We start from the raw sequence: 25,473 nt of genomic DNA on the forward strand, positions 1-25,473 counted from the left end.
CATGAAGTCCAGGAACAGGTTCTCCCCACTACCTCAATGAGCTGATTAACAATCCTCTTGTAACCAAAGTGATGCAATTAATCAACCAGGGATGTTGTTATATTATGGGAACATGGAGCGTACGAATCAGTGTATCTGTTGATCTGTATTTTAGTCCCTAGGTAATCATTGATGTGAACGAAACAATAGACAATGTGCTCCTGTCAGAAAAGGATGACAAAGTGTGGTTTCGTGTAGCGGACTGAGAAAACTGGCCAGGGCTGCCAAGATTAAGAGCCAAGTAGGTACAAGGTAATTCCGGCAGGGGGAGATCGCGACCCCCGACTCACGGACCACCGACCCAAGTAATACCACCTACTCAAAAGGGAACAATGGAGGAGGACAACTGAGCCTGTGCAGTAATTTACATATGGAACGAGCAAGTTTGTGCCAATCAGTAGAAAGGACAATAATGCATATGTATGAATATGTAAATTGTTGATCTATAAATCGTATGGGAAAGGTGTGTAAGGTATGCACGTTAGGAGGAGCGATCCCCCGTGCATCCGGCGCCGTGAATAAAGAATGCCTGCTCTTTAATACTAAATTGGTGTTAAAGAGTTGTTACTGATTTTACCGTGTTTTTTGGTAACACTCTCCCCCATATAAAAAGCCTGGATAAAAATACATCTGCCAGTAAAACTGGTCTCTTCTCCATGGAAACGTCATTCCCAGGTGTGCATACATTACCTGCTGAGACGCTGGCACTGGCTGCACTACCGGAGCTTGGGCTGATACAGAGGTGTGAAGCGCCACAGAAGCTGCTGAGTCTGATCCACCCTCTGAACTCTGCATGCTCACTGCTGGGGAGAGCAGAGGGAAATCAGCCAGGGAAAGCACAGCTACACACCGCAGCAAACGCCCGAGGAACCTGCGTCTAACAGGAACAAAATGCCAGTGGAAGATCCAGGGGAAGTGCTGGGAAGGCAGGTGGCTACCTTCCTACACAGAGGACTCTTTTTTAGTCTTGGAGCTAATTTTAATACAGGATTATATTAAGAAAAAAGAAAGTTGCACAATTGTTCCACAGAAAGGAGAGGGAAGGAACAGAAAATGCACTTCTAAATATAACCGAAAAGTAGTGTTGGAAAATTATTGTGTCATAGTGAGGACAACTTCAGATCTGGAAGAGTAAGAGCATATTTTAAAATTTTTTTTTCTCCCCCTCTGCCTTATCATGTTTAACTACTGCAAGAAAATATTTAATCAAATCTAAGTACATGGCTGGAGCTTCACTAATGCTTTCATTTGGGAAGTGGGGTGGTCAGTTTGGGTTTATAATCACAGCTGATAATCAAACATGAATAGCAGAAGAACAGCAATCGACCATCATTTTAAAAGCCCCAAACCACCCCCACAAAGAACCACCTCCAGCCTCCCATCCGTGCCCATGGCCCAAAATCCCATCAGCCTCACGGAGGTTCCCAAACACTGCCATGCCATCGCCCCTGGCCCTGCTCTCACACTGCTGCCTGCCAGGGCCAATGCCCTCAGCATCTTCCAATCACCCGGGCACTCACCCAGCATTGCTCAGCCACCTTGGGAAGCATCCCAAGGGCCATGCAGGAATGTCCTGGGGATGGAGAGGCAGCACGAGAGCAGGGCTGAATGCCTGGCCCGCAGCACAGGCTCTCCTCCATCCCCCGGGTCTCCTTGCTCCTTCTCACACCATCCCAGCACCCCGTGTCTGTCCCCCGCGGGCCACAGGGCATGTTAGAGCCCAACCAGCCAAGGGACACCGAGGGTTGCTGCAATAGTGCTTCCCAAGAGCAGACAATGTCATTTTGGGGGTTTTGATGTAATCGGGGGGGGAGCCTTTTTTCTCCGTTTTTGTGAAAGTTCCTGTTTAAAAAACTATTTTAAGAGGGTTTCTGCTGTCACTTCAAAACCAGAATATTCTGAAACATCCAGATTTTGAGCAGCGTCATTTCTCCTTTCTCAGCCTCGCTGCTGAGCGTAATGTAGCCTCCAAATAACAGTGTGAAATCTTTTGTTTTATTCCCCTTCTCCATCCAATATTTAAACTTTTCCCTCAACTTTGTACAAGTTAAGAGGCAAAAGGAAAAATGAGAAATGAGGGACACTGAACCCTGCTCATTTGATAGCTCTTTGTGGTAAAAAGAAATGCAAGGGGGAGGTGAAGTTACAAGAGTTACCTTTTTCAGCTACTGAAAAAAAGCCCAAATATTTAGATTTTTCACAAAGCAGGTTTTTAAGATTTTTTTCCAGTCAGTGCTGACTCCATGTTCCCATGCTACCCATTAACAAATGACACCAATTACTCTCCTGACTTCCCCGAAACCTCACACCTTGCAAGTAATTTTCTCTTTCACATCTTTCTGCATCCAGGAGAAAGAGGAGGTACAGAACCCACATAGTCACTGCTCCAAATACAGCTGCCAGATCAATTTAATGATCCAGAAACAAGGTACAGCAATTTAGGCACTATTAATCACCATCCGCGTCCCTTCGTAGCCCTCAGGTCTGTCCGTAGCAGACGTGCACAACCCCATTCCCTGCAGCTCCACTATATAAAGGCAGCCCCTGCTTCTCCCCATCACTGCCTCTGCATGGCTTTTAGCCAAAACCTCTTTGTCAGAAGACAGGACTTGCAATAGCGCTGTGGGATCATGAAAATAATAATTCTCACAGTAAATTCACAAAATAGCCTCCCACCTGTTCCAGCCCCAAATAATTTGCAACTAAACATTTGGCCAGCGCTGCTGGCAAAGGAGGCAGGTTTATAATGCTCACATGAAGATGCTTGGGCAGAAGAGAGGGGTTACTTTTAGCATACGCATTCCCCTCACTTTTGCAAGGGTGTTTTATTGTCTATCACTTGTTCACAGCTTTCTAGGGTTTTGCGAGTGGAAAATCTAGCATGGTGAGGTTACAGAAGAAAGTTGGGTAAGTTGCCAAATATATTTTAATGATCTATTTGAGAATGGTTCTGGCAGGGTCAGGTCTCAGCATTTCAGGTCTACAGGTCTCTTTTCAGGTGTAGTTATAATCAGAAGAGGACACTCAGAAGCGATGCTATCTCAAAATTACCACCTACTCATTTCTGCTGATAAATTTTGTCCTCTGGTTTCCCTCAGAGACCAAAAAAGACCAGAGAGAGGCAGGCAGGATGGAAGATTAATTGTCTGCTGCCAAAATAAATCATAGACATTATTTTCAGATTTGTTACAAAATGCAGGCTCTGTTAATGATGACAACCAAGCCAGACACAAAGACCCCAATTAAATCAGCAGCTGGTACTTGCAGACAAGGTAGACAGACACAAAAGTACTGGACAACCAAGGCACACGTACAGGACTACTTATTATTTTGTTTATCAGTGAAACATCCTGGATAAAGAATAATTCATTTTCCATTAAAGTCATCCTGTGCTTCCTGAGAATTGGAGAGACACCTACGTGTACACCATCTGCTAACATTAATTTGCACTGATGAAAAGCTGACAATGTAAACAGAATTCCTACGCTCTGAGAAACCATCACAAGGTGCTACAAAGCTTTGCCGACATCCTGGGAGCACAGCTACCGAGTGAGCTGGCACCTGAGCCAAGGCTTGAGAGAATGGATAAAGCATTGGCTTTCAAGGGGGAGAGGAAATGTGGCATACGAAGCCTTGCTCTTCCCTATTCTTGGGATTTGTGCATGTGAAGTAAGGAACACTCTTGCAGCTCCTTAATGAGCATCGGCTGCTGGAGCTCAGCCATCTGCTTGTGCAGCTTTTTGGCAGTTCTGCCACATCCCTAAAGCAAATGCCCATGAAAGGACTCACTGCTCTCCTTCGATCCCATTTTTCACCTCCCAAAGTGGAAGAAGTTTTACAGTGTTCTTGATCATCCTAACAGAGACTTGGTGGCTCGAAAGCGAGCCCTCTTGTTTCCCAAAGATCTAAGATTTGCTGCCTTCCTCTTAGATCTGGTCTAAGAAAGAGGGATTCATCCCAGCCACACTTGCTTCCCACTCCTGGCTGGGAGAGAACGCTGTAGCTCTCTCGTAGCAGGAGTGACCGACAGAAGCTATTAAAAGATGTCTTGTGGCTTCTGACAGCTGGTGAAAGCCCGACAGCTTGGCAGCCCCCCCGGTACTGGGGAGGTTGCACTAACTGAGAACCTAATTAGTAGTCAACAAAGGCGCTGGTGGGTCACAAAGAGGATTGGCATCCACGGTTGACTTTCTCAGCTCCAGGGCTCCTTACCAGGTTAAGAAGAGCAAAAAGTCAAGTCAATTATTTTACCAGAGGAATGAGCAGACGGGACCTGACCATGCATAAGGAAAAAGACTTCGGTGAGAAGGGCCTTACTCAGACGTTGGCATTTCATGTAGGGACAAAGTTAAAGTCCTGGTTGCTCAATGTGGCCGGTGATGTCACATGCAGCACAGCTATCTCGGTATCCAGGCAAACAGCGCTGACAGGAAAGGAAATACAGAAAAAACTAATAACTTCTGGGTGCTATTTCTGGTTCTGCCACCAACTTGCCCTGTGACCTTGAACAGGACACTTCCCCTTCCCTGTGCTTCAATTTTCCCACTCCTAAAAAAGCCACAATACTCCCCTAGGTAAGGTATTTTTTGAGCACTGGTCTCAGAGGGCTGCCAAAGTCTGAATGCATTTGAGAAAGACAAGTAGTAAAATTATAAGCCTTGAGGGTTGATAAAAACTCCGACTGTCACCGCTTCATTCATAAGCCACGTTGCCTTCATGTAAATAGCCTTGCCTTTGTTAACATCTCCTGACTAAACCAGCTCCAAAATGCTGGGAAAACAGAGATAAGAGGAGCATTTAAAAATATTATTCACATTCAAGTTTACAGCGAGAGGGGGAGAAAAGGAGGGGGCAGCAGAAGGATATCTCACAGCTTTCTCCTGTGAGTCGCCTTCGAGTGCCGAGAAGGAAAAGCAGCAGCATCCTCTGCACCAGTTCCCAAGCTCCCAAAAAGAGCTCAGGAAAGGAGGGGGGCTGATGCAAGAGCCCCCAGTAGCGAGGAGGGTGCCCCTGGGCGCTCGGTCTGTGCTGCAGCCCACAAGCTCTGCCATCCAGGAGATGAGGAGGAACTGCAAGTATTTTTCCACAGAATGGTTTAGTATAAACTATCAGCTTCTGAACACTCAAACAAAAATGTTTCAGAGCTAAAAGCCGAGACCTCAGAAGTCTAACAACTGCTGCAGATTAGAGCCAGAGCAGGGAGACTGCCCCAGGGAAATATGTGGTTTATTTTTCTGGTGCTCTGCTCCTCACTCCATGGGACATGCAAGCACAGGGCAAGCTGAGCACCAGCAGCCACCCTAGGCGCCTCTGAGACTTCAAATCAAAGAGGATTTAAGTCCCTGCCTTCCTCGGGCCCAGGGTCGCTTCTGTTGTAATTGTGGGCCGACTTACTTGGTGTTTTTATACTAGAAGAAAACGTCACCATTTAAAGTGAATATAACTCCCCCCCCCCTTTTATTTTTTAAGAGCAGCCTTGCATAAATCAGGGCTGGGACTGGCACAGTCTTGGCTCTCGTGGGGTATTTAGGTCTTGTACATATCTTTAATTTTTTAAGGTGCAAATGTAAAACATATTAGCTACCCCACACCAGCAACCAGTGGATGCTTTTTTTAATCCAGAATAATCATATAATCATGCTAGTGTTGATTTCAAAATCCCAAAATTGTTACCGTTTCAGTGAATCACTTACTCATTTGAAGACAAAGCATGAACAACTTTATTTCATTTCCTTTTCAAAGCTTACTTGGTCATCCTTTGATCTTATTGAAACTTTTTTAATTCCTTTATTACACCTTTTTTTTTCTGGCAGAACCTTTGAAATAGAATATAATACTGGGACATAAATGAGGGAAAAGAAAATGTCTTTGATGGTTTTTTGTTGTTGTTTTTAAAAGAACAGTCAACTATTCTACCTCTGGGACAGAGTTTCTCACAGCTACTTGTATTTAAGCTTCCCAGTAAACCTTGGTGGGTGTTATTACCTCTACTGGGTAAGTAATTCCCTCCATTTGCCATTTGCAAATGGGCTTAACAACTTCTTCTCAAAGAGGATTCAAACATGGGGCATAAAAATCCACAAGGAAAATGACTTCCCTGAAGTACAGGAATCAATGGTAAATCGGATTTTTGATGACTGAAGGATGTATTTCATGGCTTTCATTTCAAATTAAGATATAAAGGCCGAAAAAGTTTATTCTTCCAGGTGAACCTGCTATAATTATGCTTGCCTTTTTATTAGTGTGGTTTAGTATACCCAAGAGGCAGGATGCTCAGCTGTGCACAGGTTGTGCTCCAAGTTTTCTTTCTGTTCAACGGATCTTGGGCTGACCAGGGGGTAAAATAACCAGGGAATCATGTAGGGTCACATTTCCATATACAAGTTCACAATACAGCTAAGAATATTTTATAGAAATCTCCTGATACCTGGTATTTTACTGAAACTAATGGGAAGGCTGTAGTTTAATTAAAAAAATGGATTCTTTCTCATCTGTAACATTGGCCTGCTAAGATCAAAATTCAAACCCAAGTTTTTGCTTCTTTTTTGTTTGGCTTTGTGCATTTTTTGCATGCTTTGAAAGGAAGGCTTACATATAAAAATAGTTATTTGGTTTCTGGAACTTTTATTCAGGTTTAGTTCACTTGGAGCTTAGAGAAATAGGAAAACCAGAACAGCAGTAACTGAATTCAGAAGAAATAAAAATGCTATTTAACCACCACATTCTATATGGGCTCTAAGTGGTATTTTCTCCCCTGACTACAGAAGAAGGAACTATGGTTTTTACATTTTATAGATTCACTACTGAGAATCCTCAACGCTATCAAAAGTGAATGAAAATAATAAAAGGAATGCAGAGAATAGCAGATTTTTACTTTCTTTTCTAGCAGGTGCACACTATCCATCAACTTGATCCACCACACTCTATGCCACATTTGTTTTACTAAAGAAAACCTTCTTAAATATTTTCAATTTCATTCAACATTTTTGGCTTAGTCTGCATTTAATAATTTGCCCTGAAAAGGCATTAGTTGTGTTTTAACCAGAGCATAGAAAGGAGGTGTTTCGATCTTTGGAAGAATAATTTTTTTTATTTTATGTGACTCAAAACGCAATCGAGTGAATTATACCACCTTAGAGCAGAACTAAGGCAAATACTTGTATCAAAGCCAGCTTGCCTCCTGCCTCCACATGCATCCTTTATCCCCGCTGTGCATGTCTCCATGATATCTCCAAGAAACAACAGGCATTCACCTGAAATTCCAATCAGGAAAATAGTAATTTTTTTTCCCATTGCCCATAAAACTCAGAAGCCAGAGGAGCACGTGAGCAGGCACTTGAGGACGGCCAGCACGTGGCTCGGAACCAAGACCAAGGGCCAAGTATGACCCCACCTTTGCACCCTGTTTGGAAAAACATGATTCCAGCTCACCCATCTGTGAAACCAAAAGAAATTATTTGCTTTTGGATGGCTGAGCCAGAAAGAACCTGCTCTACCGGCACCCACATTTAGGAGTTATCTTTTCCTTCAGACCATACAAGCGATGCTCAGAGAACAAAGCTCCCAACATGGCTCTTTGCAGCAGCGGCAGCTCAAAGCATTTGGAAGTCTGGCTGCTTAGCACCTGAACTTAATCCTTGTCCAAAATGTACAACTGGCAATCATACCAGCTTGACTTAAGAGAGCTACAGTATTTCCTGTTTTTTTAACTGCTCTAAGAGACTTGGAAGAAGAGCCTGCTATTCTGGCGGGAGCGGGTAAGGACTGGACATAGTCTTGGCTCATTAAAACCTCTGCCTCCGCACCAAACTCCCTCACCCCACACCAAGGACAGTCAGTAACACCTGCAGCCACGTGACACCGAGCCACCCCACAGAGCCTGGGATGCTGCCGGATGGTGCCCGGCATCCCCGCGAGCAGCAACAAGCACTCGTGCACCATTTGCACCCCGAGGGCTGGGGCAGCATTTGCTTTTAGCAACCAGCCCCTTCTAAAGCAGCATCCCCTTCCAGCAGAGGATGGGGGAGAGGTTGGGGCCATCTCTGTGTTCTGAGCAGCGTGAACATGCCCTCATCCCCATCGCAGCTGAAAGCGAGCTCTTCCAGACTAAGAGGAGCTGGCACTTGACATCTAAAGAGTGTCCTGAATTGCATGTCATAACCTTTGGCCTTTTAGTAAGTGCTGGTAAGTGGAGGGGATGGCAGGGGGAAGCAAACATGACGAGGAACTTGATAATAAGCCCATTCTGGAGAGGTTGCTTATTACATTGCTTCAAAATGTTATAAACAGAGAAGGCACCAGAGCCTTCCCCTGATTAGGTTAAATTAATTTAAAACAGAAGCAAACACTGCTTGTCTAAGAGCTCTAGTTACCTGGAAACACAGATAAACCCAAAACATGCATTTCAAGGGCAGCAGGCAGTATAGCTGTTTTTTTCAGAAGCCTGGTCCTCATGGAAAAATACAAATTTGGAAATGGCTTTTATTAGCAATAGTGAACAATATACCAAAATACAAATATACACTCAATCTTTAATCAGATTTCCTGATGCCATGAAATAGGTATACACACAAGTCAAGTAACAGGTATACACACACACACCCCTAATTGTTGTGTAACAGCAGTTCACTGATCTTTGCTGTTTCTTTAAAAGTAACTTTCATAGAGGCAGAGGAGAGAGAGGAATGTATCTGTGCTGGCCGTATAATTTGGAGTTTCCTTAAGAGTCAGCTGAGACTGAATAGCAGAAGCCGCGATGGTTTAAGGTTGCTGGCAGCAGCCTGTGGACAAATCCCACGTGCACGGATCTCAGACCTGAACACGGGCAAAGTAACATGCCTATCCAGTGAACAGCAAATACAGAAGTAACCGCTGCTAACAGAGTCCAGCATATTGCTATTTATTTATATAGCACCATTCGCAAGCATTGTGGTACTTAACAAAGTTAAGCAGAACGAGCCACAAACATAAACTGTGGCCGTTCAGAGAAGAGACAGCTTCATCTCAGATTTTACAGCAGCAGCTGAGTCAGTGCCCCAGAGGTCTCTGGGAGAGATTCCACCCTGGAGTGGACTGAAACGTGGCATGAGGGGATAAACGTGTGGTGACGAATGTTAGTGTTGCTGTGGGTTTGTACTGGGTAGTACTGGGCTTGTTTGCTTTCTCCTGACACTAAGGGCAAGTTTCTTTGTCTCTCTCAAACACCTGCATGAGCTCTGACTCCACCATCCTTCCGCCTGCACATGAGATGCTCTCCCAGGTTGCGCTAACTCGGCACGCTCTGGAGGAGCATTGCCCTGACCAGGGACTGGTGATACTGGGGAGGTGCCACCACTGAGGTCTGGGCTCTGCTCCTGCACTCACAGAAAATGGGGTCTCGCCCTTTTTACATGATGGTGGCACACCACAACGTCCTCGTGGGGATGCGCAAACTTTTCTTACGAGAGTTTGGGAGTTGCTTGTTGATGATTCTGCTTCTACACGTGCAGTAAAACCGCCCCAAGTTCAAAGCCCGCACTGCCCAAGTGCAAGTGAGCTGGCTCGGGGAGTCCCAAAAGTAAACTCACAGTTGCTATTCAACTGTTCCATCGCAGCGTTCAGTGCACGTTTCAGCAAGTAACGGGACAGAAACGATTGCTTTCCAGACCAGTGCACTGCTACCAGTGAAGGGGGGGAATGAGCTGGGTTTTCCCCCCTGTGGAAATTTAAGGTTCATACAGCTATTGGTGACTGATACTGCAGACCCTGGCACTAAACGAGACCCCAAATAGAAGACACAAACTATCTAGAGCAGGCAATTCTTCCTGGAAGGGCAAAGGAATGAGAAGGCTGCTTTAGGTGCCCTGGAAACAGTTTGGGAATATGTATTTGAATATTCTGCACTTGGAGAAAGGCACTGCTGTATTTTGGTGAGGACAGTAATAGGACAGACCATATTCTGGATAAATGGGAGAAGACAAAGGCTTGCAACAACTGCACACTGCTCTAACAGTTTGCACTCTCCCACAGAAAGGGAATTGACTGTTACTGAACTAGAATTAACTGAGTTATATCTTTTATCCAGGCAACAAATTCCTGCGGGCAGTATTTTTGGCCTGGAGACACGAGTGGGTGGCTTTCCGACAGACCTCTCAGCCCAGTGAGGTTTCTGTCTGTAGTCTGGCCAGAGAGGGGTTCAAGTAACACCCAGAAAACTATTTTATTTTTAATCCATTCAGTGAGCGGACAAGGCAAAGCTGCAGTTGTAAAAGCTCATCCTCTGGCGCTGTGCTGACAGATCAGGATTGTGCTCAGAGTCTATCAAGCTGAGCGGGAAGATTTAAGTCCTTTTGGATCATAAACTAATGAGGGGGGATGCTGTCTTTAGCCCCGAGGTGGCTTTGAGGGGTTACGGGAGCCCCGCATGGCACAGCCGACGAGCCCGAGCAAAGCACGGCAGAGGCGCTGGAAGAGGCCGATGCCGGGGGAGGATGCGGGGCCCATGCTGTTTGGGGAGCAACAGCAGTTGCCAGGAGCGACACGGTCCGCTCCCGGTCCAGGGCGCGTTGCTGGGCGACATGGGGAGTGCTTCCCAAACCAAACATCCCCATCCCTGCTCCCCGCCCACCCCAACACACACCAAATATGCCAGCGGGTATTTTCAGAAGCCTGGGAGGACTGACAAATAATTTCTTTGCTATAGTAACTGGGGGGGGGGAAGGGGACTGCAGGGTTTGGTGCTTTGTTTTGGTTTTATTTTATTTAATTGTTAGTTCAGAATAAACAGATTAACAGGCCGGACAGTGTTCTTCAAAGCAGACACCCAGAAAAGGAACCTTTTTTTTCTCTTTTGTTTTGAAATCCTTGTTTATTTGTTTATTCTTTAATATTCTATTATTCTTTAATCCTTGTTTATTAAGGAGTTAACCTCTTCCAGAGGCAGTAGAAACCAGTCGTTACCAAAGCCTGGTGACCCCAGCTCGCTGCCCAGGGAAGCACAGCCAGAGCTACCCGCAAACACACAAGCTCCTAAGCAAGTACTCTTTCAATTGTTTTTTCTACCTATTTGCAGATTCCTAGAAGTTTCCCAGCAGAATTGTAAGTGTCTTTAAAGCAGGATTTAAGCTTGCTTAAACCAGGTTTGCTTCTCTTGGTAATATCTATGAGTCTGGGGAAAGGTCATCTGGCTGGGAAATAAGCTTTCAGGAGAGGGTGTGTGTGGTTTTTGAGTGTCCTTGGATTTGATGAAGACGAGAAACTCCCCAGAAAGACATTTTCTTCTAGTTCTGTAACCAGGGTGATGAAGTTAACCAAACATGGATGTTGCTATATCATCCAACTGAACATTAAAGTCTGGGGACAATCAGTGTATTCTTTAATCATTAATGCAACAGATAATGTGTTTCTGTCAGAACCCCTCTCCTTTCAGACTCAAAGCCTAATTTTTAGATCCCCAAACCCTCACTCCTAGTGCTTAGGGTCCAAACCTCTGTTTTAAGGATCAAATTAAAGCCTCACTTTTAGGTAGTAATGATTCAGGGTATAAATGGTTGGGAGTTACTAATACAATCTAGTGCAGCTCAACTAAGGCTGGGACCCAGAGCCGAAACTTAGCCAAGATAAGGAGGCAGCCGAAACAAGAACAGCCTGCACGGTGACAAAACCTTGTTGCTTTAGGGTGTCAGAGGCCTCAAGATTCGAAGTACCTAAACAAAGTCACAATGACATTTGGCCTTAAGAAAATCAGACATACAGAATCATAAAGATAAGGAACTGCAGAGCAGACACTAAACCAGAACAGACCGCCCCTCAAGGGCAGTACATATGTAATCTCAGAACTGAGTTTGCGCGAACACAAGGGTTAACTAGCGGACACAGGGAGGAAGAGTATGTCCTTCTTCCAGAGATCCCTGACGACCACCCGGAGACACCAACAGGCATGCGCAAATAACATCTGAATATGTATATCTGTTATCAGAAAGCTAACGAATATGTATATAGAACATGTACTTAACCTGCACAATTAGATCTGACTGTATGCACGCTTGGAGGAGCGATCCCCCATGCATCTGGCGCCGTAAATAAAGAATGCCTGCCTTTTAACACTACATTGGTGTTACGAGGTTCATTCCTGATTTTGGTGACAGTTCCACGAACACGCAAAACTAATTTAAATTCTCTACTTTGCATTTTTTTTACATTAAATTTTGAGGCAACTAATCATAAGTGATATCCCTAAGACAATGGAATTTTTGGAACTGCCCACTAAAGACATAACAAAGAACTATGTGAGCCTGGCAAAACAGAAGTTGAGGACCAGAGACAGAAACTGAGAGATAAGGAAGCACTTGTTTTACGACTATATCCTTGAGGAGAGCTGAGAAACTCATCAAAGCAAACATCCCACCTTAGAAGATGCCCAGAACAGGGTGATAAAGAGTGTAGTCAAGGAGAACAGCTAACTGGGATGTGGTAAGAACTAAAACAAAGTGCCCAGTAGGGGAACTATCCTCATTATAATACTAAAAATCAGGGCCATAGACCAGGAACTCCCGCCCCTCTAGTAAGTCCCTTAATCTACAAGGATGCGTGGTAAATTAAAAGTGAGCTGTACTGTTACATCGTAGCGAGGAAGAAATTAGCTGAGGGGTGTGAATATTAGCTGTGACTGACACATTTAACTGTATAAATGTCTTGTTGTTTCTCAGTGCGGGGTACAGCTTTGTGGGTTACCACCTAGCACCAATCTTGGCACAAAAATGACTTGAGTAAAATACCTCTGCTGTGTGTTTGGCGTTTTGCACACCGGGCAAACGAACCCGCTTTATGGGATAACATAAGCAAAGATTTATAAACACTCAGAGGATTTTAAGGGAGAGTTTGCTCTCTGTGGAAATAAAGAATAGAGATAGGCTTTTGCTGGGCTGGTGCAAACGGATCATTGTCCTGGGCGCAGCCGTACGATCCAAAACATAAAAGTTCGGCTGTGCTTGCTGATCATCATTAAGGCCACATGCTGCTGTCACAGACTCCCAAATTCAATAGGAGCAGAATCCGGACAGAATTCGCCCCTCCAACTTTTAAATCTAAGCTTAGGCATTGGCATTACATCAGTTCACCTTCACAATGATTAACCATATAGCTTATTACCGAAGTTGCTCATTTCCAAGTGCGGGTGCTTTTAGCTTCCTTTGCAGCCCGTTTCTCTGGTGTGCATCTCCTAATGGCACAGTCCTCCAGAGCACAGGAACAGGACGGCAGCAAGGTATTCGCTGCCCTGAGGCATGTGCCATGGAAAGCAGAAATCACTCACCCATTGGGTAAAAAAATAAGTCACAGCACTGGGCACTTGTAAAATAAGGTCTTTTAAAAAAATCTGTTCTTTATTATAAGGATTTTTTTGTCTTTCAAATTATCGCTGACCTCAGCTCCCAAACTACTCCCGGGCATTCTAGCATTTGATTGCATTTATCTCTTTCTCAGGCAAACTCTCATGCCTCTTGTGTGAGGATGGTAGGCCCAGGAGCATTTTTGAAGGAGGCAGGGGATCTTTTTCTTGCGATGTTCAGATCGGCATTCAACAGAGAGCAGACACTCGTGCAAGAGAGCCAAGAGTCTTACATAGCTTGGCAACTTAAAAATGACAACTGAAAATGAAGAACTGTCATAACTAGAAGGATCTGCCCAATTGTCGTGGTTTAGCGGCAGCTCAGCCCCACACAGCCGCTCGCTCACTCCCCCACCGGTAGATGGGGGAGAGAATCAGAAGGGTAACGCTCGTGGGTTGGGATAAGAACAGTTTAATCATTAAAATTAAAAGAAACAACAACAGAAATGCAATGTAAAGGAGAACAATGAGAGGTGCAAAGCCCCAGGGGAGGGGGGAAGGGAGGGGAGAGGGGGAACGAACCGCCAAAACAAACCGCACACAATGCAGCAGCTCACCGCCCGCCGACACGACGCCCCCGACCCGCAAACTGCCCCCCCTTAATATACTGGTCATTGTGTCACATGGTATGGAATAACAATGCCATTGGCCAGTCGGGGTCAGCTGCCCCCACCATGGCCCCGCCCCTCCAAGCCCCCCCCCCCCGCCACGCGGCAGAGCGCGGGAAGCTGGAAAGGCAGCCGCCCCCCACGGTGAGGAGAATTAACCCCTTCTCAGCCAAAACCAGCACATTCTCCACCCCTTATTCCATACCATTTACACCATGCCCAGGTCCCATACGATGCAATACAACCGTACCAACCACCACCCCTCCCCTTCCCATCCTTTAACATAATTCACAGACATCATTCCCTTAGTTCATGGACCTTCCCTGTAAAACGTCCATAAAAATGTCCATTGAGTTCACCCAGTCCATGACTCTGGGCTCCATCTGCCGTACCAGGCTTTCAGGGTGGGAGAGGTGGTGTGTGTGGCGTTGGGTCGCTGCATACTGAGTCAGTCATCGTTCCATCACTGCTGCGCTTTGCTTGTTTCACAGTCTATCTTCCATGGGTTGGGAGGCTCGTACTCTGATATCATTGATACAACACAGAGGTGACACACAATGTTATATAGCAGTTTGCATTGTGCCATTCAGTTCGTTGGCTGGTTTCGCCCAAAATCAAATCCCCTTGAGGCACACATCAGATTTCTCCATCCTCCCGCATCACCCACCAAGTGCACCCAGGTCCTTGAGCAAAAGCCATCCCATGAATGGGTTTGCCTTTGCCAGAGGCAGGAAGAACCCAGACTGTTTTGCCCAGCATACTTTTTGCGTGCACTACAGGGACTCTATCCCCTTCCACAGTATGTAGGATTTCTGACTGGGCAGGGCCAGCTCGCCTGGCAGATCCCCTCATGTTGACTAACCAGGTGGCTTTTGCTAAATGTGTATCCCAGTGCTTGAATGTCCCACCCCCCATTGCTCTCAGTGTAGTTTTTAACAGTCCATTGTACCGTTCAGTTTTCCCAGAGGCTGGTGCGTGATAGGGGATGTGATACACCCACTCAATGCCGTGCTCTTTGGCCCAGGTGTCTATGAGGCTATTTCGGAAATGAGTCCCATTGTCTGACTCAATTCTCTCTGGGGTGCCATGTCGCCACAGGACTTGTTTCTCAAGACCCAGGATAGCGTTCCGGGCAGTGGCGTGGGGGACAGGATATGTTTCCAGCCAGCCAGTCATTGTTTCTACCATTGTATGCACATGGCGCTTGCCTTGACGGGTTTGTGGGAGTGTGATATAGTCAATCTGCCAGGCCTCCCCATATTTATATTTCAGCCATCGTCCCCCATACCACAGAGGCTTTACCCGCTTCGCTTGCTTGATTGCAGCGCATGTGTCACATTCGGGGATAGCCTGTGCAATAACATCCATGGTCAAGTCCACCCCTCGATCACGAGCCCACCTGTATGTTGCATCTCTCCCTTGATGGCCTGAGGTGTCATGGGCCCACCGAGCTAGAAATAGTTCACCCTTATGCTGCCAGTCCAGATCCACCTCAGCCACTTCAATCTTGGCAGCCTGATCTACCTGCTGGTTGTTCCGATGTTCTTCAGTGGCCCGACTCTTGGGGACGTGAGCATCCACATGACGTACCTTTACAACCAGGTTCTCTACCCGGGCAGCAATATCTTGCCACAATGTGACAGCCCAGATGGGTTTGCCTCTGCGCTGCCAGTTGCTTTGCTTCCACTGCTGCAGCCAGCCCCACAGGGCATTTGACACCATCCAGGAGTCAGTACAGAGATAGAGCACTGGCCACTCTTCCCGTTCAGCAATGTCTAAGGCCAGCTGGATGGCCTTTACCTCTGCAAACTGGCTCGATTCACCTTCTCCTTCAGCAGTTTCTGCAACTTGTCGTGTAGGACTCCATACAGCCGCCTTCCATCTCCGGTGCTTTCCCACAAGGCGACAGGACCCATCAGTGAACAGGGCATATTGCTTCTCATTTTCTGACAGTTTGTTATACAGTGGGGCTTCTTCAGCACGTGTCACCTCCTCCTCTGGTGATATTCCAAAATCTTTGCCTTCTGGCCAGTCCATAATCACTTCCAAGATTCCTGGGTGACTGGGGTTTCCTACTCGAGCCCGCTGGGTAATCAGTGCAACCCATTTACTCCACGTAGCATCAGTTGCATGGTGTGTAGAGGGGACGTTTCCTTTGAACATCCAGCCCAGCACTGGCAGTCAGGGTGCCAGGAGCAACTGTGCCTCAGTACCAACCACTTCTGAAGCAGCTCGGACCCCTTCATATGCTGCCAATATCTCTTTTTCAGTTGGAGTAGAGCAGGCTTCGGACCCTCTGTATCCCCGACTCCAAAACCCTAGGGGTCGACCCCGGGTCTCCCCATGTGCTTTCTGCCAGAGGCTCCAGGTAGGGCCATTCTCCCCGGCTGCAGTGTAGAGCACATGTTTTACATCTTGTCCTGCCCGGACCGGCCCAAGAGCTACTGCATGGACTATTTCTCGTTTAATCTGTTCAAAGGCTTGTCATTGCTCAGGGCCCCATTTGAAATCATTCTTCTTCCGGGTCACTTGATAGAGAGGGCTTACGATCAGACTGTAATTGGGAATATGCATTCTCCAAAAACCCACAATGCCCAAGAAAGCTTGTGTTTCCTTTTTGCTAGTTGGTGGAGACATGGCTGATATTTTGTTGATCACATCCATGGGGATCTGACGACGTCCATCTTGCCATTTGATTCCTAAGAACTGGATTTCTCGTGCAGGTCCCTTCACCTTACTTTGTTTTATGGCAAAACCAGCTTTCAGGAGGATTTGGACTATTTTCTCTCCTTTCTCAAAAACTTCTCCCACTGTGTTGCCCCACACAATGATGTCATCAATGTATTGTAGGTGTTCGGGAGCTCCACCTTGTTCCAAAGCATTATGGATCAGTCCATGGCAAATGGTAGGACTGTGTTTCCACCCCTGGGGCAGTCGATTCCAGGTGTACTGGACGCCCCTCCATGTGAAAGCCAACTGTGGCCTGCACTCTGCTGCCAGAGGGATTGAGAAGAATGCATTAGCAATATCAGTTGTGGCATACCGCTTGGCTGCCTTGGACTCCAGTTCGTATTGAAGTTCTAGCATGTCTGGCACAGCAGCACTCAATGGTGCAGTGACTTCGTTCAGGCCACAGTAGTCTACTGTGAGCCTCCACTCTCCATTAGACTTCCGCACTGGCCATATGGGACTGTTAAAGGGTGAGTGGGTCTTACTGATGACTCCTTGGCTCCTCAGTTGGTGAATGAGTTCATGGATGGGGATCAGAGAGTCTCTGCTGGTGCGATATTGCCGCCGGTGCACTGTTGTGGTGGCGATTGCCACCTGTTGTTCTTTGACCCTCAGCAACCCCACAACAGAAGGGTCCTTCGAGAGACCAGGCAAGGTAGACAGCTGTTTAGTTTCCGCCGTCTCCAAGGCAGCTACACCAAAAGCCCACCTGTACCCTTTTGGGTCCTTGAAATACCCTCTCCTGAGGCAGTCTATGCCAAGGATGCACGGAGCCTCTGGGCCAGTTACAATGGGGTGCTTTTGCCACTCAGTCCCAGTTAGGCTCACTTCGGCCTCCAATACAGTTAGCTCTTGGGATCCCCCTGTCACTCCAGCAATGCTGATGGGTTCTGCCCCTATATAGTTTGATGGCATTAAGGTGCACTGTGCGCCTGTGTCCACTAAAGCTTTATACTCCTGTGGGTCGGACGTGCCAGGCCATCGGATCCACACAGTCCAGTAAGCCTGGTTATCCCTTTCCTCCACCCGGCTGGAGGCAGGGCCCCTCTAGTCCTGATCATTTCAGTCACAACTCACTTCCTGTAAATGTGAATCAGGAGTCCCTCTATTACACTTAGAAATAAAATCTGCGCTTCTACTCCTCTGTCTGGGGACTTGCTAACTGGAAACTGGAGCAGCAGCTTTCCTGGAAGAGCCTCCCCTGAGTGACTGTTCTTCCTTGCAGTTCATGTACTCGTGCCTGTAGGGTCGAGGTAGGCTTGCCATCCCACCTCCTCATGTCCTCTCCGTGGTCACGCAGGTAGAACCATAGGGTGGCCCGTGGTGTGTATCCCCACCTTTGAGCCAAAGAATGCTTATTCCTAACAGCTGAGACACTACTCTGTCGAGGTGGGGAGCAGGACAGATCTTCTTTGAGTTGCTGGACCTCTTGGGATAGTTTCTCCACAGCAGAGACAAGCGAGGAAGAGAGATTTGTTTCGTAATCCCGAAGCCTATCTATCACCTCTGCCACCGTTGGTGTCTCGTCACCTTTCCAGGACATCACTGCCAATGAGTTTGCATGCGAAGATGGTGCGCTCCGTACAAACTTCCACCACACGGGTCGTGTGCACTCAGCTTCATCTGGATCTTTGGATGACCATTGATCGTCCAGGTCACCATAAATCACGTCAAGCACAGCTAATTCCCTTAGATACTGGATGCCTTTCTCCATAGTTGTCCATTTTCCTGGGCGATATGTAACATCTTCTTTAAAGGGATACCTTTCCTTCACTCCAGACAGGAGTCGCCTCCAGAGGCTGAGGGCTTGTGTTTTTTTCCCCAATTGCTTTGTCAACGCCCCCTTCCCCAGAAAGGGATCCCAACTGTTTGGCTTCTTTTCCCTCTAGTTCCAGGCTACTGGCCCCATTATCCCAGCATCGGAGCAGCCAGGTGACAATGTGCTCACCTGAAGGAGGGCTATAATCTTTTCGCATATCTCGCAACTCACTTAAGGACAGGGATTGGGTGGTCTCCATTTCATTTATGACTTCTTCCTCCTCTCCCCGTGACAGCCCTGCTTTTTCATCATCCCGTTCTAAACGAGTTGACGTCCGCTTCCAATATTTCATCTTGTGTATGGGGGCAACTGATACTGGTACGGGTTTATTTTCTGAGCCAGCTCCAGTACTTGTCACGGGGGTTTGAGTGGCTGCAGTGCCTGTCCTCAGGGCTGGAGTGACTACAGTGCCAGTCACTTTGCATTTCAATCCAGAGACCTTCTCTTCCCCTTGGGGGCACTGAATACTGTTGAGCAGGGCTTGGTATGCATGGGCCAGGCCCCAGCATGTTGCAGTGATCTGTGTCTCTCTGGAGTTCCCAGCATAACAACATACTTTCTCCAAATATTCTACTAGTTTTTTAGGATTCTGCACTTGTTCAGGGGTGAAACTCCAAAACACTGGGGGTGCCCACTGCCCTAGGTATTTGCCCATGCTATCCCACATGCCCTGCCACTCCTCGGGGCAGATTTCTGGGTGATATTCTTAAGTTGCTTAGTCAAAACCAAAACAACATGCCCAAAAACTAACAATAAGTGCACCTTAACCACCCAAGGATGTTCAAGATACAAAAAGGTGGTTGTAATAGAGGCAGAGACATCATAGAACAAAGTTGCAAAGGTACCATTCTGTATTTCCTCCATATAAAATCTCTCAGAGGAGGAGGTATAATTGCTAATTGCCTCAACAAGGTGGTATCCAAAGTACAGTAACGGTTTCAGCAAAAACCCCAAATACCAGATAAAGCTGAAAACAAGTGTTTGTATAACCAATCTCATAGGCAAAACATTACTAATCACAGCAGAACACAGCAGACTAAACAAACCAACACCAATCTTTAACACCAACTGCAAAAAGGACAACATGGTGCTGTGACCAGCAGCTGTTGTTATCTCCAACCCTTGAGCCCCACGTTGGGCACCAAAAAGACTGTCGTGGTTTAGCGGCAGCTCAGCCCCACACAGCCGCTCGCTCACTGCCCCACCAATAGATGGGGGAGAGAATCAGAAGGGTAACGCTCGTGGGTTGGGATAAGAACAGTTTAATAATTAAAATTAAAAGAAACAACAGTAGAAATGCAATGTAAAGGAGAACAACGAGAGGCGCAAAGCCCCGGGGGAGAGGGGAAGGGAGGGGAGAGGGGGAACGAACCGCCAAAACAAACCGCACGCGCCGCAGCCACTCACCGCCCATCGACCCGACACCGTGCTGCACCCAAGCTGCAAACTGCCCCCCCTTAATATACTGGTCGTGGTGTCACGTGGTATGTAATGAACCTGCCATTGGCCAGTCGGGGTCAGCCGCCCCCACCATGGCCCCAACCCTCCCAGCCCCCCGCCCCACGGCAGAGGCGGGAAGCTGGAAAGGCAGCCGACCCCCACAGTGAGGAGAATTAACCCCTTTCTCAGCCAAAACCAGCACACCAGCCAAAAGATGAAAACACACACTATTTGCAGCTATTTGAGGTAATCTGGTAGCATCTGCACTCAGTACCGGAAAACTTAAGTTGCAAATAAGCTCCTTTAGGTAACAGTATCCTTGCCCATCCTGCCTATTGCCTTATGGCAGACTTCAGCATTGAAATCTCCAAGCTGCGTGAATTCCGGTTAGAAGATGCTTTAACATTGCAACCTTTGGCCAAGCAAAAGACTTCAGGAGATAATTCTGGCTAAGAGGGACATGAAAGCAGAAGCACAGATGAACATGACCAAACTCTTGATAACTCTGGTCTCACCCAAATGCCAGCCTGCGAGAGAAGACAAAAATCTGTCTAGGCTCCCTCGCTCCTTGGTCCTTCTGCCAAAATTACTAGAGTGGTATCTCTGCTGGCATTGGCCCAAGGCCCATCAACTCATTTCAGAGTGTAAGAGAGGCTAGCTGCCCTGAAAGAGCCACAATTCTTAGTCCTTATTAAGATGGGCAAATTAAGTCCAAGATTCTTCTCATTCAATTCCTTTCTGCTAAGTGCCCTCATCCTGCTTTAATATGCTAAAAAGTTACTGCTGGGATAAAGAAAATGCTTTAAAATTGAGAGCTGACACCTCTCATCTCAAGTAAGGATGCTTGGGGGGGGTTTAGGGTTCCAGTTGCTGGAGTCCTGTCACTCCCACAGAGCTACATCTGACTAGAAAAAGGGTTTCAAGCTTTCCAACTTTTACTGAAAAAGTAAAAAGAATTTGAGAAAGTCACTCTTTAAACAGTCAGCCTTCCTTATTTTTATCTCCCAGTGGTTTTCAATCCAACCTTATACTTTGAGGAATTTCTGGCCTCATGGGAGAAGGAGCAGTTTATTTGCACTCATGCAGCAGCTCAAGCCCCTCTTTTTTTTTTTCCAAAGTATCTTTTTACTTTTGCTTTCCAGAAAAATGAAACATACATCCACTTCTTGCAAGAACAGCAGCAATGTTAGAAGCACTAAGTGTGACTGCAGGAGCTATTTCCAGTCTACAGCATTTATTGCATGTGCTGAGCATGTATTGAAGAGACCATGAAATGCTAATGATCTCCAGACTGCTAGAGATACAGCACTAAACAGAAGGAAAAAGTTGCTCTGAACGATTTTTTTTGCCCGTTCCATCTCCAGAAACCATACAAAACTTTAACACCTCCCTTTGGCTAAAGCTTTCCAACTTACACTTGAAAAACTGAAAAGGAAAAACAGATGGGGGCGGGGGAGCGGATAGAGATGATCTGACAGAGCTAAAATATCCATTAGTGGTAAATTCCACCATCTCCTCCCTCTCCCCCCCCAAAAAAAAACCAAACAAACCAAAAATGGACTGCACGGGTCAGATTCCACCCGCAAACCCAGAAACCAGCTCCAACCACATCCACTCAGACAGCCCTTTTATTCTTTTGCTTGTCTAACTGGCTGCTAGGCAACCTAAGCAGCATTGCTGCTCATATGCATTAAGTATTAACTATTATTTCATTCCTTCCCCCTTTCTACAGAAAGGCAGCAACCTCAATTCACAGCAGACAGGTCTTTTCGTAAAAGCAAATGCTGGTTAAACTAAGATGGAAACAGAGTTAAAGCCACATAAGGGTTGAATATACCCAGTTTGGCTATAGGATGCTCGTGATGCAGGCGCTATGGGATGCACAGTATTTCCAGCACCCAGCATTAGCCACCTACCTCAAGCACCCTCATTAGGGGCCGATGCCCTCGGTTTTGGTATACCACGAGATGCAGCTGCTCTGAGCCAACCTCTGGAGGTAATGTAACCAGAGCGATGGAATTAACCAACCATGGATGTTGCTATACTCCTTGTACAGCCCTATCCAACTGGACATTAAGCCTGGGGACATGGAGTATGCCAATCAGTGTATTCTTTGATCTGTATTTTAGTCCCTAGGTAATCATTGATGTGAACGAAACAATAGACAATGTGCTTCTGTCAGAAAAGGATGACAAAGTGTGGTTTCGTGTAGCGGACTGAGAAAACTGGCCAGGGCTGCCAAGATTAAGAGCCAAGTAGGTAAAAGGTAATTCTGGCAGGGGGAGATCGCGACCCCCGACTCACGGACCACCGACCCAAGTAATACCACCTACTCAAAAGAGAACAATGGAAGAGAACAACTGAGCCTGCGCAGTAATTTACATATGGAACGAGCAAGTTTGTGCCAATCAGTAGAAAGGACAATAATGCATATGTATATGTAATTTTTTGATCTATAAATCGTATGGGAAAGGTGTGTAAAGTATGCACGTTAGGAGGAACGATCCCCCGTGCATCCGGCGCCGTGAATAAAGAATGCCTGCTCTTTAATACTAAATTGGTGTTAAAGAGTTGTTGCTGATTTTACCCTGTTTTTCGGTAACAGTTTTGGTGACCCAGATGGGACCCTGCTTTTGAATCTCAACAGATCCATGGGATCATGGGACCTCCAGCCAGCACCGAGGAATTCTTGGGGAGAGCTTCTGATCCCCGGACCGGAGAATTCTGAGCAAGATCCCCTGGATTGAGGTAAACAAGGCATTCTTTTAAGAAGAAACTTAGGTAGAATAACACGTGGGGTTAGCTTCCCACATAGGATAGGATAGTGGGTTAGAGTCCCACAGGCCTGCCCATAAGGCATGGCAAAAGCTACGCAGGGTTGGGGCCAAGAGGTGCCTCATTTGGTAAGTCTCTGCTAGGCGAAAGCCTGTGGAGCGGAGCCCAAGGGTAAGGGATATCTAGCAGGGGGCTAGAATCCCATAAGGGGATTTCCAGGGAAAGGGAAATCCCGGAGGGAGCTCTAACAAGAACTGGAGTCCCTCTGACTAGAACTTGTGATTGTGCACAATCACAACTACTAGTCGATTGAGAGATGTGAAAATTTCCAAGAAACATATCCCACAAAGAACACCTTTGGGATGTATTATGAAAGACATCGGGCGTGGTGACCCACTAACTCGAAAACAATTAATTGAATATTGCAATCATTGGTGGCCAATGTATCAATTGGAAGGTGGGGAGTAATGGCCAGAAAATGAGACATTACAATATAATACCATCTTGCAATTAATGTTGTTTTGTAAAAAGGGAAGGCAAACGGGAAGAAGTGGCATATGTTGATTTGTTCTTTATACTGTGGAATCATCCAGAGTGGCAGAAACAGTGTGAGGTATGTCCACAAGATGCTATGGCAATGTTTTTGAAAAGAGGAAAATGTGGTGAGAACTTGAAAAAGTGTTGTTCTGCTTGTGATACTGGATACTTTGCTTGATGAAACTGACAAGAAAATGGTATGGAATACAGCCAGAAGGCAGGTGCAGGGAACACATGCTAATGGGAATTTACAGGGGACAGTGGATAAGAATTTTCCATCTACAAATCCAGAGTGGGACCCTAATCAATCGGGACCCAAAAGAATGTTGACTAGATATCAGAGGTGGATTTTATTTGGAGTAAGACATGCAATGCCAAAAGCAATAAATTGGTCAAAAATTTATGAAGTAAGACAAGAATTAAGTGAGTCCCCTTCAGCCTCTATAGAAAGACTGAAGGTGACTGTCAGAAAATATACTAATTTGGACCCAGAAAAAACAGAAGCAGCAATTAAATTGGTCTCTATATTCATGGGACAATCAGCCCCAGATATTGGAAAAAAACTTCAGAAACTGGAAGGACCTGAACCTAGAGATTTGGTTAAAACGCTTGAAGTAGTTTGGCATGAAGGAGACCGGGGGAATCAACCCTAGCTGAACACCTGGTTACGCTGAAGCTAGGGAATGAAGAAATAGAATTTTTGGTAGATACGGGAGGCACTTATTTGGTATTGAATACATGTAAAGGGAAATTTAATCATAAATCAGTAGATGTTGTTAGTGCGACAGGGCAAAGAAAAATTAGCCTTTCTTAGAGCCATTAAAGTTTAAAGTGGGGAAACAGTGGGTAACTCACCAGTTTCTGTATATGCCTGAATGCCCACTACCTCTGTTATGATGAGATCTATTAAGTAAATTAGATGCACAAATAACTTTTAGAGAGATTAAATTACTAATACCAGAATCAAAAGCCATAGAGGTGAGAGTGTTTATGTTACAGGATTCCTCCAGGGAGAAACAGATTCCCGAAGAAGTGGAAAATGCAGTAATTCCTTTGGTTTGAGCGAGCGGAGCTCCGGAGAGATTTAAGTTGGCAGAGCTGGTAAAAATAACGTTAAAACCTGGAGCCAAGCTGGTAAGACAAAAACAATACCCTATTAAGTGAGAGGCTCGAAAAGGATTAGAGAAGTTAATTATAAAATTTTTTAGAATATGAGCTTTTAGTAGAATGTGAATCCGAATATAGTACTCCTATATTACCAGTAAAGAAATCTAGAGGCAAAGAATATTAACTAGTTCAAGATTTAAGGGCTATAAATCAGATAGTCCAAGATATACATCCAGTAGTGGCTAATCCATACACTTTACTGACCTCTTTAAAAGAGGAGCATAAAGAGTTTACTGTACTAGATTTAAAAGATGCCTTCTTTTGCATACCTCTAGACATAAAAAGTCAAAGCGTATTTGCTTTTGAATGGAAAAGCCCCACCACAGAACGAAAGACACAGCTAACATGGACTGTACTTCCACAAGGATTTAAAAATAGTCCTACGATATTTGGGAATCAGCTGGCAAAAGAATTAGAGATATGGAAAAAACAGAACCAAGGGAGAGGCATATGATTACAGTATGTGGATGACATTCTGATAGCAGCAGAAAGTAAAGAAAAATGTTTTGAAATTTTTAAATTTTCTGAGCCAAGGAAGATACAGAGTTTCCAGAAACAAAACCCAAATAAGAAAAGAAGCAGTGATTTAAGATTTGAAATATCTCAAAGACAAAGACAATTAGAAAATGAAAGGAAAGGAACTATTTGTCAAATTCCCAAACCTAGCAGCCCGAAGGAACTGAGAGCTTTTCTGAAAATAATTAAATAGTGTCAGCTCTGGATTCTGAACTATAGACCGTATGTAAAACCATTATATGAGGCATTAAAAGAATCAAAAGATAAATATTTAACCTGGACGCCCAAATGCCAAACATCATTTAAAGAACTTAAAAGAGCCTCGATGATGGCCCCTGCATTAGGCCTACCTGATTTAACTAAACCTTTTGAGTTGTTTGTCCATGAAAGACAACATTTAGCACTTGGAATGCTGACACAGCGACTGGGAACCTAGAAGAGACCTGTGAGCTACTTCTCCAAACAACTTGATAATG

The 25,473-nt window shown here is 45.7% G+C and overlaps 1 protein-coding gene across 5 annotated transcripts in view; it reads right to left on the minus strand.

Moving 5' to 3' along the window:
- Positions 1-25,473, minus strand: part of RFX2 (regulatory factor X2) — an 89,170-nt gene that overhangs the window by 38,351 nt on the left and 25,346 nt on the right. Inside the window, exons 1-2 of one of the 5 annotated variants that reach the window (XM_064469395.1) lie at positions 1,560-1,716; positions 730-842 (exon numbers count right to left, since the gene is read on the minus strand). In XM_064469395.1, coding sequence (XP_064325465.1) covers positions 730-842; positions 1,560-1,566 — 120 coding nt within the window. In that variant the 5' untranslated portion in view covers positions 1,567-1,716. Of the gene's footprint in view, positions 1-729; positions 843-1,559; positions 1,717-25,473 lie in introns of those variants that run through there. The other 4 variants (XM_064469398.1, XM_064469399.1, XM_064469397.1 and 1 more) reach the window with 4 other exon arrangements.

This window comes from Phalacrocorax carbo, chromosome 19 (genome assembly GCF_963921805.1).
Source record: "Phalacrocorax carbo chromosome 19, bPhaCar2.1, whole genome shotgun sequence".
Lineage (NCBI taxonomy): Eukaryota > Metazoa > Chordata > Aves > Suliformes > Phalacrocoracidae > Phalacrocorax > Phalacrocorax carbo.